At 42.3% G+C, this 10,822-nt stretch overlaps 2 protein-coding genes across 2 annotated transcripts; one reads left to right on the forward strand and one right to left on the reverse strand.

Moving 5' to 3' along the window:
- Positions 1–509: 509 nt before the first annotated feature.
- Positions 510–4,359, reverse strand: tomm22 (translocase of outer mitochondrial membrane 22 homolog (yeast)). The gene is made up of 4 exons (XM_083933252.1): positions 4,090–4,359; positions 2,906–3,024; positions 1,962–2,079; positions 510–1,741 (listed from the first exon to the last, which is right to left on the reverse strand). The coding sequence occupies exons 1-4, from the start codon at positions 4,177–4,179 to the stop codon at positions 1,667–1,669; spliced, it is 402 nt and encodes a 133-aa protein (XP_083789378.1). The 5' UTR covers positions 4,180–4,359; the 3' UTR covers positions 510–1,666.
- Positions 4,360–5,872: 1,513 nt separating this feature from the next.
- On the forward strand, positions 5,873–10,634 carry maff (v-maf avian musculoaponeurotic fibrosarcoma oncogene homolog F; the record flags this gene model as incomplete). Its single annotated transcript, XM_083933077.1, is given in 5 exon segments — positions 5,873–5,941; positions 5,943–5,962; positions 9,353–9,392; positions 9,395–9,445; positions 9,639–10,634. Coding segments are annotated over 5 exon segments (624 nt in total). The 3' UTR covers positions 10,083–10,634.
- Between the last annotated feature and the right edge of the window lie 188 nt (positions 10,635–10,822).

Raw genomic sequence — 10,822 nt, forward strand, 5'->3', positions numbered from 1 at the left:
GATTACGAATGAACCTTAATAGTGTCGGTCTACGCTACTGTATTTCAACATTGGTCTTGGTGGTGGTACTTGAGAGAGCCTGGTGAGAGGTGGTACGTCATGTACAAAGTTTGAGAACCCCTGGTTTATAATATGTTGTGGTGTCTCATAAGGCCATAGGGGTGGGCATAGCTCCATGTATGACACAATAATACAGTTTAGCATAATCACTACAATAATGGATCTTTGTCACAGCAGAACAAGCACAGGTGTACATAACAGTTATGAATTGTGGTGGCATTATATCTGGGTGTTCCGGTAACACGATCAGTGATAAATGTCCCGATTGCACCTGTGCTTTTCCGGTTATGAAAAGTAAACATGTCTGCAGTGAAAAAGAATAGAAGGCAATTTAAGTCAAATGTCTGTTTTGAGACACTGATTTGTAAAAGATAAGAATTTACTGAAAGAAAAAAAAACCTACATTACTCTACAGTCATTTAAATGTTAGAAAACAATATTCTGTTGAATCATTTAGTCTGGTCTTTTATTCATCAATCCTCACTCAATGATTTATGGGCAGTTTTTATGACAGTGTATTTGGGCAAATACAAAACCGACACGCTGGAAGGAAACACTTGGATTTCCACTTGATTTGGTGTTTTAATTACCGCAGTCATGTTGAACACAAAACAGAGACATGGGTTTGCTTACTGAACAGAGGTAAGAGAGTGTAAATTCACGTGGATGGCTGCAGAGAATAGAAAGTAACATTCTCTTCGGACCAAACACGTCAGGGTAATATTGAGAGATTTAGCGTCAAAACTTCATCAACCACCTGAACCTCATGACATATGTCCCGCCTAATAATGGTACTTTTCACATACTATGAATGTAAACAGACAGCAATCTTAGAATCGTTGAACAGCATGGAATATAGGGTTGCATTATACAATCTATTGCTTAAAAATCAGAGCAATACAATAAAAACAATAACTGAAGTGAGAGGCATTGAGCTCTGACATTCATACATAGTACAACCTTTGTACTGTGACAAACGTAAAGACAGGAATGCACAGCGTAGAAAAGAATGTTATAACTCGTAGTACTTCAAGAGGCCATCTGAGTGCATTGCTATCAGTTAATTTCTGTCTACAGTGCTCCATAACGCATCAGCCCCGCCCGTCAGAATATTCTCTTCACACAATTCTCCACGGGAACCAGCAAGCTCACGGTGACAGACCAAACTGCCATGTAAGTATAGCATATGCTCTTCAGACTGCAAACACCAAAACATACAACTGGTAACCCTTTTTTTATTTCAATGTATCCGCCTGTACCTGCTATCCCCCTAAAGAACACATTATTTATGTTGATATAAGTATTTATTTTTAAAAAAGAAAATAGAAGCAGTGCTCCTGGAAATAAGTCTCTGCGTGATGTTGGAGTAAGGAAAGACAGTGAGAGAGAGGTGTTAGAAAGGCATCACATCTTCCTTCTTTCAAGCCCAGCAACCAATCCAATACATTGGAGTGAGCCTAATGTCGTGCTTTTGACATACAGCTTTTTTTTTTTTTTTTAACTGCAGTTATTTGCTCTTCTCCATGGTCTCTCTGTCTCTCCTTGCGACCGGCCCCACTGTGTCACTGGCAGCAGATCTCGGGTTCACCTTGGCCCTTCCCATGTCTCACATCTTGCCGGGCGCAGGAGGCATCATGCCCGGCATCCCACCCGAAATTCCAGTGTTGGGCCCCAACAGGATCTGGAAGGGAAAGAGTAATTCATTCAGCTTGTTCATCAATGTACTCTCCATGTACAGCATGTTAATCCATTGTAATATTCTGTTTCTGTTCAAACTGGATTCACGCTTCGGCCTATGGCAATACTTGTCCACAATGCAATGCTTCTCCACACCTGTAAAATCAAATTCTCTGTGGCTGTCTCGCACCTGTTGGTTACTATATAAGCAAATGAACACTCACCTGTCTCTGCTGTTGTAGCTGCTGCTGCTCCAGCTGTAGCCTTTCTGTCTCAAACACAACAGGCAGCACCAAGATCATGAAGGAGGTAGTGCCGACCCAGAGTGCAGAGCGGGAAAAACTGAAACAAGTTAACGACCTGATTAGGTTGTGCGTTTTAAAAAAGGGACAGTTCTGATATTTTTTCTTAATATAATTTTTTCACCACTTTACCTTGCTGCCAGTGAACTTCTGTAAGTTTACTGAAGTTGTTCTAAGCTCTCATCAAAGCCACAAGAGTTTATTAACAAAAACTGTGATTTTACCTCGCAGAACATGGGAGTTGCTGGTCTACCGCGGCCTCAATTGGTTATTTGTTGCTGTTGTGTTAAAAGGGTCAGTAACTAACAAACTAACTAACTGATTAAGGCAGCGGTAGATGAGCATATCCTGTGATTTGCAATGTAAAAATTTGTTTTCGTCAATAGAATCTGGTGGCTTTGAGGAGAGCATATATAACAGCAGCAGTTCCCCCTGTGTAAGCTTAAACGGGGCAATTTTATGGCAAGGTAAAGAAGTGTACATATTCTAAATATAGCATAGACTTAGACTGATAATTTGTATTTTTAAGTGGCTAAAATAAGTTTAGCTGCTGCCCCCATCCACAGCAGTACATTGCTTAACTCCCGTGCCTGTCCTACTGCCTGTTTCTCAAAATTGGGGGTGTGCTGACTGCCATCTACTGTACCTGATACAACCCCATTCAAAACTAAATCTGAACCATCCCTGTAAAAGATGTGCCAGTTAAAATACCAAGGACTTCATCAATGTCTCACATTAGCTTCCAGTGTTTCAAGGTGTGTATTGGTATTTGTAGGGGGATCAGACCTACGAATTACCGGTTAATCTTTTGATCCACTGGGCTACAAAGACAAGCAGACAATGATAAGGCAAGACAGGATATATACCTGTAGAACTTCTTGGCCAGTGAGACAGAGCACTGTGCAGACACCTCAGCAGCGGTACGAACTGTGTCAGGGAACATCTCTGTCAGGCCCCACAGCCTCTCCATCAGTGTCTCATCCACCTGCAGGAGACCAGGACAAACATCAGACATTACATGGTGGTGCAAAAAGACTGCGGAGTAAGTAATCAAGCAGCATCTCATAAGAATAAAAGTAAAGAAAAACACATCAGCATACGTTTATCATCTTAGTAAAAACAGTTTGTCCATCCTGAAGTTTGCTACAGGTTGGTTTAGCCAGTGTTAACATTGTGATCAATTCATTTGCTATTGTCATAACATTTAACAGGGTTCATACTGGTGCTGGCAATCCTTGAAAACACTTGCATTTTAATGTGGTGTTTTCATGGTTTTAAAAGTGCTTTTATTTTGAATCTATTGCTTTAAACTGTTTGAAATTTAAGTTTTATGGGATGGCTTATATGATAAAACAGAGAAAAGAATATCTCCATATCTGAGAGACTGAAAACAGCATTTTCTGACCTTTTTGCATGAAAAATTACTTTTAACGATTAACAGATTATCAATATAGTTGGAGATTATATTTCTGGCGACCTATAGTCGACTAATCGTCGCAGCTCTGATGGCAAGTCTATTTACAAAAATGAAACCTTGGTTTCCTTTAGTTCGTCACCACTTTCTAGAAAGATAAACACATTTGTGGTTGTTTATAGGACAATATCCTCTAATGTGATTAGCAAGAGCAATACGCATAATATAAGTAGTATATTGAATATACTGTATATACAGTATAAAATATGTAGTTGACCACAGCTGTAAGGTGCTGAAAAAGCATGAAAAGACACCTTGAAATGCTTAAATTTGACTCTGTAAAAGGTGTAGGAACCCTGATTCAAGATAATAACACGAAAGTAAATAAACTACTTATTAGACGAAACAATACCTTTAACTACTTTAACTTCTAACACTTTGATATAACTGCAACAGAGTTTGTCACAGCCTTATGTGACACCTCAGGTAGCTATCCAGTTAGCATTGGTGCTGCCATGCTAGCTATCCACGCTCAGCAAAGAAAAAGACAAGCTGAAAACAAGACAGTGCGTTTCTATGTTCGTTTTTTGTTCTCGTCCACATTTCCGAAGTACCCTAGAATGACTAGCCACTTACATCTTCATCTTCATCGTCGTCAATCTCGTCCTCGGGGGGCCGGGTAGACACCGGGCCCGCAGCGGGGGAAAGCTCCTCGATCGTGGCCATGTCTCCTGCTGGACCCGCTCCTCTCTGTCGGGCTGGATCAGTTGTGTTCAAGAAAACACGGGAAACTAAACGTCTGTTTAGGGTGTTTCTGATTATTTCCCACCGGTTTTCATTAAAGCTAATGCTAGGCGGCGTGCATCTGTTCAACGACAGTCCGAGGTCACGGTGGGAAAACGTGAGGATTGTCAGGGACGGATGACGACAGCAGGGCAGGGGTCAGTTTGACTTCGCCCAGAACTGAGCCGCGCCCCCTGCCGTAGGGCGGTGTAACAGCAGCCTGTGGCATCAGGACATAAGATAAAACAGAACTTTATTGGTTCTTGTACCAGATTGCTCCTACAATTTCAAACAAGTAACAATATGAGATAACAACTATAACAAGTAGCAATAAGATAACAGAATATAAAATAACGTGTCTAAAGGATGTAAATGTCAAATAAACAGTCCATAAAAGGATAACAGAAAAACAATAAAACATTTCTCTCATTCATAAATGCATTGTTATTAACTGGCTAAAAACACTGAAGTAATGAATGTTGTTGTTTTTTTTACTTAGTATTGAGTCCATGGCCTCCCTAGAAGATATTCAAATATAAATCAATTATTTATGAGTCCTTACAGATACAATTGCATTCTTTCAAAACTGTGACTTAAAGAGCACTTAGGAATCTCAAAAGTGTACCAATATACATAATTATGTCACTCCTTAAGCATTGGTAAAGCACCTGTATATTGTTATTAAGGATTAGAATAACTTCCAGAAATTGTTAGAACATAAACTACGCCTTGTTAAAACGATAATGAAGCACAACATAGCGAAAGGGGGTATCATATTTTGGTCTATGTTTTGTGCTTGACATAATAACATTTGCCACTGTTTTAAGTGCAGCTGGGTAACAGTCGGGAAATATCAGATCACAAAGAAATAAATCATATTTTCCCTCATGGATTCAGCTCAAATGCAGCTCAGTTCCCTATGGATTTTTATTCATCATCTTTTGTTGGCAGCTATAAGGCACCAGGAAACCTACAAATCCTGTGCGTCTATCTTGTAACTAAATAAAATAAAATAGACCCAGCCCTTGAGAAACTGATATATAATAGTCAACATCTACATGGCTGTCAGTGCTGAAGAAGTGTAATAGATTGTTATAAATGCACTTTTCAGTATATAGTTTCCCCCCTTTATTTCAGACCCAGTGGATACATGTCACGTTAAAAAACAGCACAGTTAAAGCACAGTAAAAACAAACAAAATACAAAACCTTCCACCATTTTTAACGTCTATCATACAGACATGACCGACAGTGACTCCACAGTTTGGAGAAATATCTGACAGAACTAACTATACAGCACCTCAATGAGTGTTTTGGTGTGTGTGTGTGTGTGTGTGTGTGTTTAGTTTGTGTAGTTGTTTTTATTGCTGGGTCCTGCTTGATTTTTAACTTCACCATCTTAGGGTCACATCAAAGCAACGTGAGAAAAGTTGTCTGTAGTCAAGCCTCCCCGCTGTGTGTGTATCTGTTTCCAGAGAAGTTGTTTTTTGGGGGAACAGCGGAGGGGGCTGGTCATGGAAAGTTCTGGGATGCAGGGATTCCTTGTTTACATCCTCCCGGAGTACGCCGCGGGGGCGGGGTTGGCTCCGCCCTCATTCTTTAGACCTGACGTCATTGTCGCTTGTGTTTTTTTGTGAATGAAAGAATCCAACCTCAGAGAGCAGCGGAGTAATTCCGGGAAAAGGCGGACTGACATTTTGTCACCAAGAGTCGCTTCGACCAAGCAGGTAAATGACCATTTTTACTCAATATTAAACGTCCAGACATTAGGTCAGAATTTGTTGATAACAGCCGAACATTAGAGGGCTTGTATCCGCCACCGGGACTCGCCGACCAGCCAAGGACAAGTGAGCAGGCAGCTGTTTGCTTTAATCTCCTTACGTTAGCTCGGCACAAACCGTTGATGCTAGCGGCTAGCACTGCTACTAGCATGGATAATTGAGCCCTGCTCCTCATATTTACCACCATATACTCGTAACATTTGACAGCCAGAGGAGGTTCGCACTTCCCTTTTTAACTATATGTTTTAAAATAATTTAAATGGACTATTTAAAGTGTTACTAAAATGGATGTCGAGGGCACTCGTGATGGCTGTTTACTATAGCAGCGGCAGCAGCGCCTTCACCCTGAGCCTGCCAGCTCCTCTCCCTATAAGGGTAAGGGTGGATTCTGGATGTAGCCAGATGAATACATACAGTTTCCAGGGGTGGTCTGTGTTCGCTATTTGTTAGGGCAGTCATTTAATGTGAAACGGAATAGATATAAGGCAGTTAAACCTGATAAAACCCGCTAAGTAGCGATAGTTGTAGCTTGCGTTTTTGCAGTGCTGCGTTCACTTGTTGCGTGTTGTGTTACTGAGAAAGTACTACGTCCTCTAAAGTGCTATTCACGGTGAAGTACAAATATCGTGTACTGTTTGGGACAAACACAGTAGGACGTGGTCACAGCTGGGTTTCTCGGGTCTGGGCTGACTGGCAGTCTTGGCGGAGCTGAGCAGACGGTTTATTGCTGAATCACCCTGACTTTACGAAACGGCGGTCTCATCGGTTTACAGTCCGCCGGTTGGTTGGACAACCACTATTGCAGCAATATCCACTTCCCACGCATGTCGGGAAATGCAGTTTATTGTCAGCAAACTACAAACCACTAAATCAAGTCTTATATTTAGTTGATTAGCAGCTACTGTCCATCAGCTATAGGCCCTTTTGTAATGCTCATTTTACCATAATAATAAAGGCACGTTTCTACCAAAATTGAATGCGGTGTTGAACTCAAAAATGAAAGTGATGAAATGTGGCTCTGGAACTGAAATGACTGCTTTTTGCCTGTGTGGTTCCTCCTCCTGTCAGACGGCATGGTTAACTTGTTGGGAGTGCAGTTTGTTTTCGAACATGTTGCTGGAGAGGGGGCACAGGTCAAGTCTATTTACATCCCCTGTTCATGTAGGCTAGCCTGTCCACTCAAATGTTTACACCTTTTCGGTTTGACAGTTTTGCATCCTGGAATGAAAGGCCATCATAGAGAACTATTTTCCAAGCACAGTAGTAGTGGTATTCAATTTGAAAATGCGTAATGTATAGAAGTGTATCCTTTTATTAATGTCCTTTTTATAATTGGGTACTAAAAACATAACGAAATGTTGTAAATTGCATTTGAAAACATGAAGAAAACTACCTTGCCTTAATTTAAACTTAAACAATTCACAGTTGGAGTTGTTTCGATACTGTTACCAGTATCTGAAATGCCTCGGATACGGCCTAAAATGCTGGTATTGTCATCAGCGAATGCGCAAGTCAATCAGTCCAATACCACTACATTTGACAAAGGGTTTAACCTGAGTCAGGACATACACAATTATATCAATCATATCACATTACATCCGTAACAGTAACTTGAATAATAAAAATACCCTATTATATCAATAATCGGTATTGGGAAAGAAAAAACGACATTGGAGCATCTCTAGCAGCGGTAGCTCTGTCTGTGGGGTTGCTGGTTCAAGTCACCATACAGACCCAGTATGGACTGCACTCTGGTAGCTGGAGAGGTGCCAGTTTTTCTCCTATACAGTACCGCAATGCCCTTTAGCAAGGAACCAAACCTCCAACAGCTTGGGGTGCCTGTCCATGGGCAGCCCCCTCGTCTCGTCTAATGCAGGTGTGTGGATTTATAAGAGTGAAAAAAAAATGAAATTTCCCAAAGAGGAATCAACAAATTATATCTGTGTTTCACTAAGTCAGTTTGAAGGTGTCGTTGATAGATTTAAAGAGGAAAGAGGCCAGAAAAAAAGGTGTCAAAGATCATAAATACACCCTGGCACCCAGTGAAGGCTATAATCAAGAAGTGAGGAAGCGTCATAATCTTGTCTAGATCAGCCCGTTTCAAAAAGAAAAATGATGCAAGGGAGTTAGATTATCAAAAACTGTAAAAAAATCTCAAAAAACTACTGGACTGTATTGTCACCTGCAGTACCATGCAACTATACTTAACATTTCTTTGTGTCTTTCTACACTTTTGGGTTACAAAGAGCCCACTCACTCTAAAAAAGAAAATCCAGTGTTGCAGTAAGCACGAAAGTTCACACTTTCACTCTCCAAAGGCTGTGTGGGAACCCCCCTGTGGTTTGGTGATGTCAAAGCAGTAGAACTTGTGGGTCTTAATCAAATGTTAATGGCAAAAGATATTTTTTGCTCTACTGTCAGCACAGCGTGGCTTCGCATCAGTGTACTGTGTGGACATTTCTCTTCTGTGTTCTGCTTAGGATGGAGGGTGAAATTGATATCGCACAAATAACCTCACGTTAAAGTGCAGAGTCATTTTATCAACATGACAGCGTCGAAGCACACGGCCAAGCAACCGAGGAGTGACTAGGGGGGTGATAGCAGTTCAAGTTGGCCAAGTTAGCCTTTGGACTTTAATCCCACACAACAACATTTGTGAGCTGACCTTAAGAGCAGTGTAGGAAGTCCCCACGCAGTCTGAGTGAACTGTTCAGCAAGAAGAATGGGAAAGAATTTCCAAATACAGTAGTGTTAAGGCGGTACAGACTAAAACAAACACTGCTGTTATAACAGATTGTTCCTGGAAACAGCCGCTTGAGTGTGCGCTTATGTACCACATCTTGGCTTTTTAGTCTCCTATTATTAATAAAGGCATTTAAAAGGTTTATAGTATGAAATGAGCATTTAAAAAAGTATCAACTGTTTTCTGTCATGTAGTTTCGTCAGTTAAAACAATGAGAAATATATTTCATAATAGTTGCCTGTCCTTTTTCACAATAAAAGATTTGAACCGTTGGTGTTGTGTTGACAAGAGGAAGTGTTGAGGGAATTGGTTAGGACACCTGCTTTGAGCAACCAAAGGGCAGACACACGAGAACTTCCTCCTCACTATTCCAGCTAACAGAGAAAAGGCTGTCGCTTTCAAAACCCCCTCTTCCTTTTAATATCAAACCACAGGGTTTAATGAGAGCGCGTTTTGGAGAAGCATGACAGATCTGCGGGTTCTCCTTTTCTTTATCGTGCATGACGGGCTGTCTTGTGAGTGGGTGGTAAAATGTCAGGCCGGAGTCACATGTGATAACGCACCTTTTTTGTGTCCTGTTTCTGCTCTTTTAGAGTGTCTGTATCTGTGTTGACTGGTGCTTGGGGGGGGGAACAACCGAAGACAGTCGGATCATGACATCAGAAAGAAACAGCAAAGCCCTGAAGGTAAGACACAGCCTGAAAAAAAACTCAGTGCTAGTATCTCGAGAAGAATGAGTCACCGTTTATAGCCTGTGACTATTTTTACAAGAGTGAAAACGTAAACATTGAAAATAAGTTTTACATCCCTCCTTTTGTTAACGCCATTGGTCGTATTTTTTCTTCTCTCTACATGCTTCCTCCCTTCCTTCCTCTTCAGGTGAAGCAGGAATGTGGCGAGAATGTGCCCGTCCTGTCGGACAGCGAGCTCATGTCCCTCACAGTACGAGAGCTGAACCTCCACCTGCGCGGCATGTCCCGCGACGAGATCCAAAAGCTGAAGCAGCGCCGTCGCACCTTGAAGAACCGGGGCTACGCCGCCAGCTGCAGAGTCAAGCGGGTGTCCCAGCGTGAAGCCCTGGAGCAGCAGAAAACGGAGCTCCAGAGAGAGGTGGAGAGGCTCGGGGCAGAGAACGCCGGCATGAGGAAAGAGCTAGAGGGGCTTGGTGCGCGTCTGGCCGCACTCCAGAGGTTTGCCAGGGGCCTGGAGGCTGGCGGAGGCAACCTGCTAGCTACGGCCCCACGGCTCAACACCGCCTCAGTTATCACCATCGTGAAGAGTCCACCACAGCCTCAGCCACAGAGGGATCAGGAGCCGTCCTAGAAGGAGCTGCTGGACTGAGTGAGGGGAGGAGGGGACGCACAACATGCAATGCAAACACACACACACCTGCAGGCATACATATATTATAAACACACATGCCATGGAACAGGAAGACGATTTTAGTAGGAAAATACTAAGCACTTGTCTGCGTTATTTCTCGTTCACATTTTCAAATTCTGTAGGATTGCGTGACTTAGTGTTGACGGAGTGGCGTGTGACGTCACCTAACAGACAACAGTAAGGCTTCTTAATTTTCCAAAAGCAAGAGCCAGGAACATTTGAAAAGTCATCTAAGACTGGTGGAGGTGTCCTCCACTTAACTGACAACACTGCAGCTTAGTCGACTGAAGTGTACTTACATTTGTTTGGATTTATGTTCGGAAAAGATGCAGCGGGTTTAATGTGAACGAGGCGTGGAGCACTGATGCACTCAGTCATCACACACACACACACACACACACACACACACACACACACACACACACACACACACACACACACACACACACACACACACACACACACACACACACACACACACACACACACACACACACACACACACACACACACACACACACACACACACACACACACACACACACACACACACACACACACACACACAGGGGAGGGGGGGGTAGACTTACTGGACTCTGACTGAAGCCAGACCAACCCAACCAGAGTTACTGTACATGTTCACTGCTCAACAAATCCTGCTCTGTATGACTCCCCTACCG

Source organism: Echiichthys vipera (genome assembly GCF_963691815.1).
Source record: "Echiichthys vipera genome assembly, chromosome: 18".
In the NCBI taxonomy this organism is placed as follows: Eukaryota; Metazoa; Chordata; class Actinopteri; order Perciformes; family Trachinidae; genus Echiichthys; species Echiichthys vipera.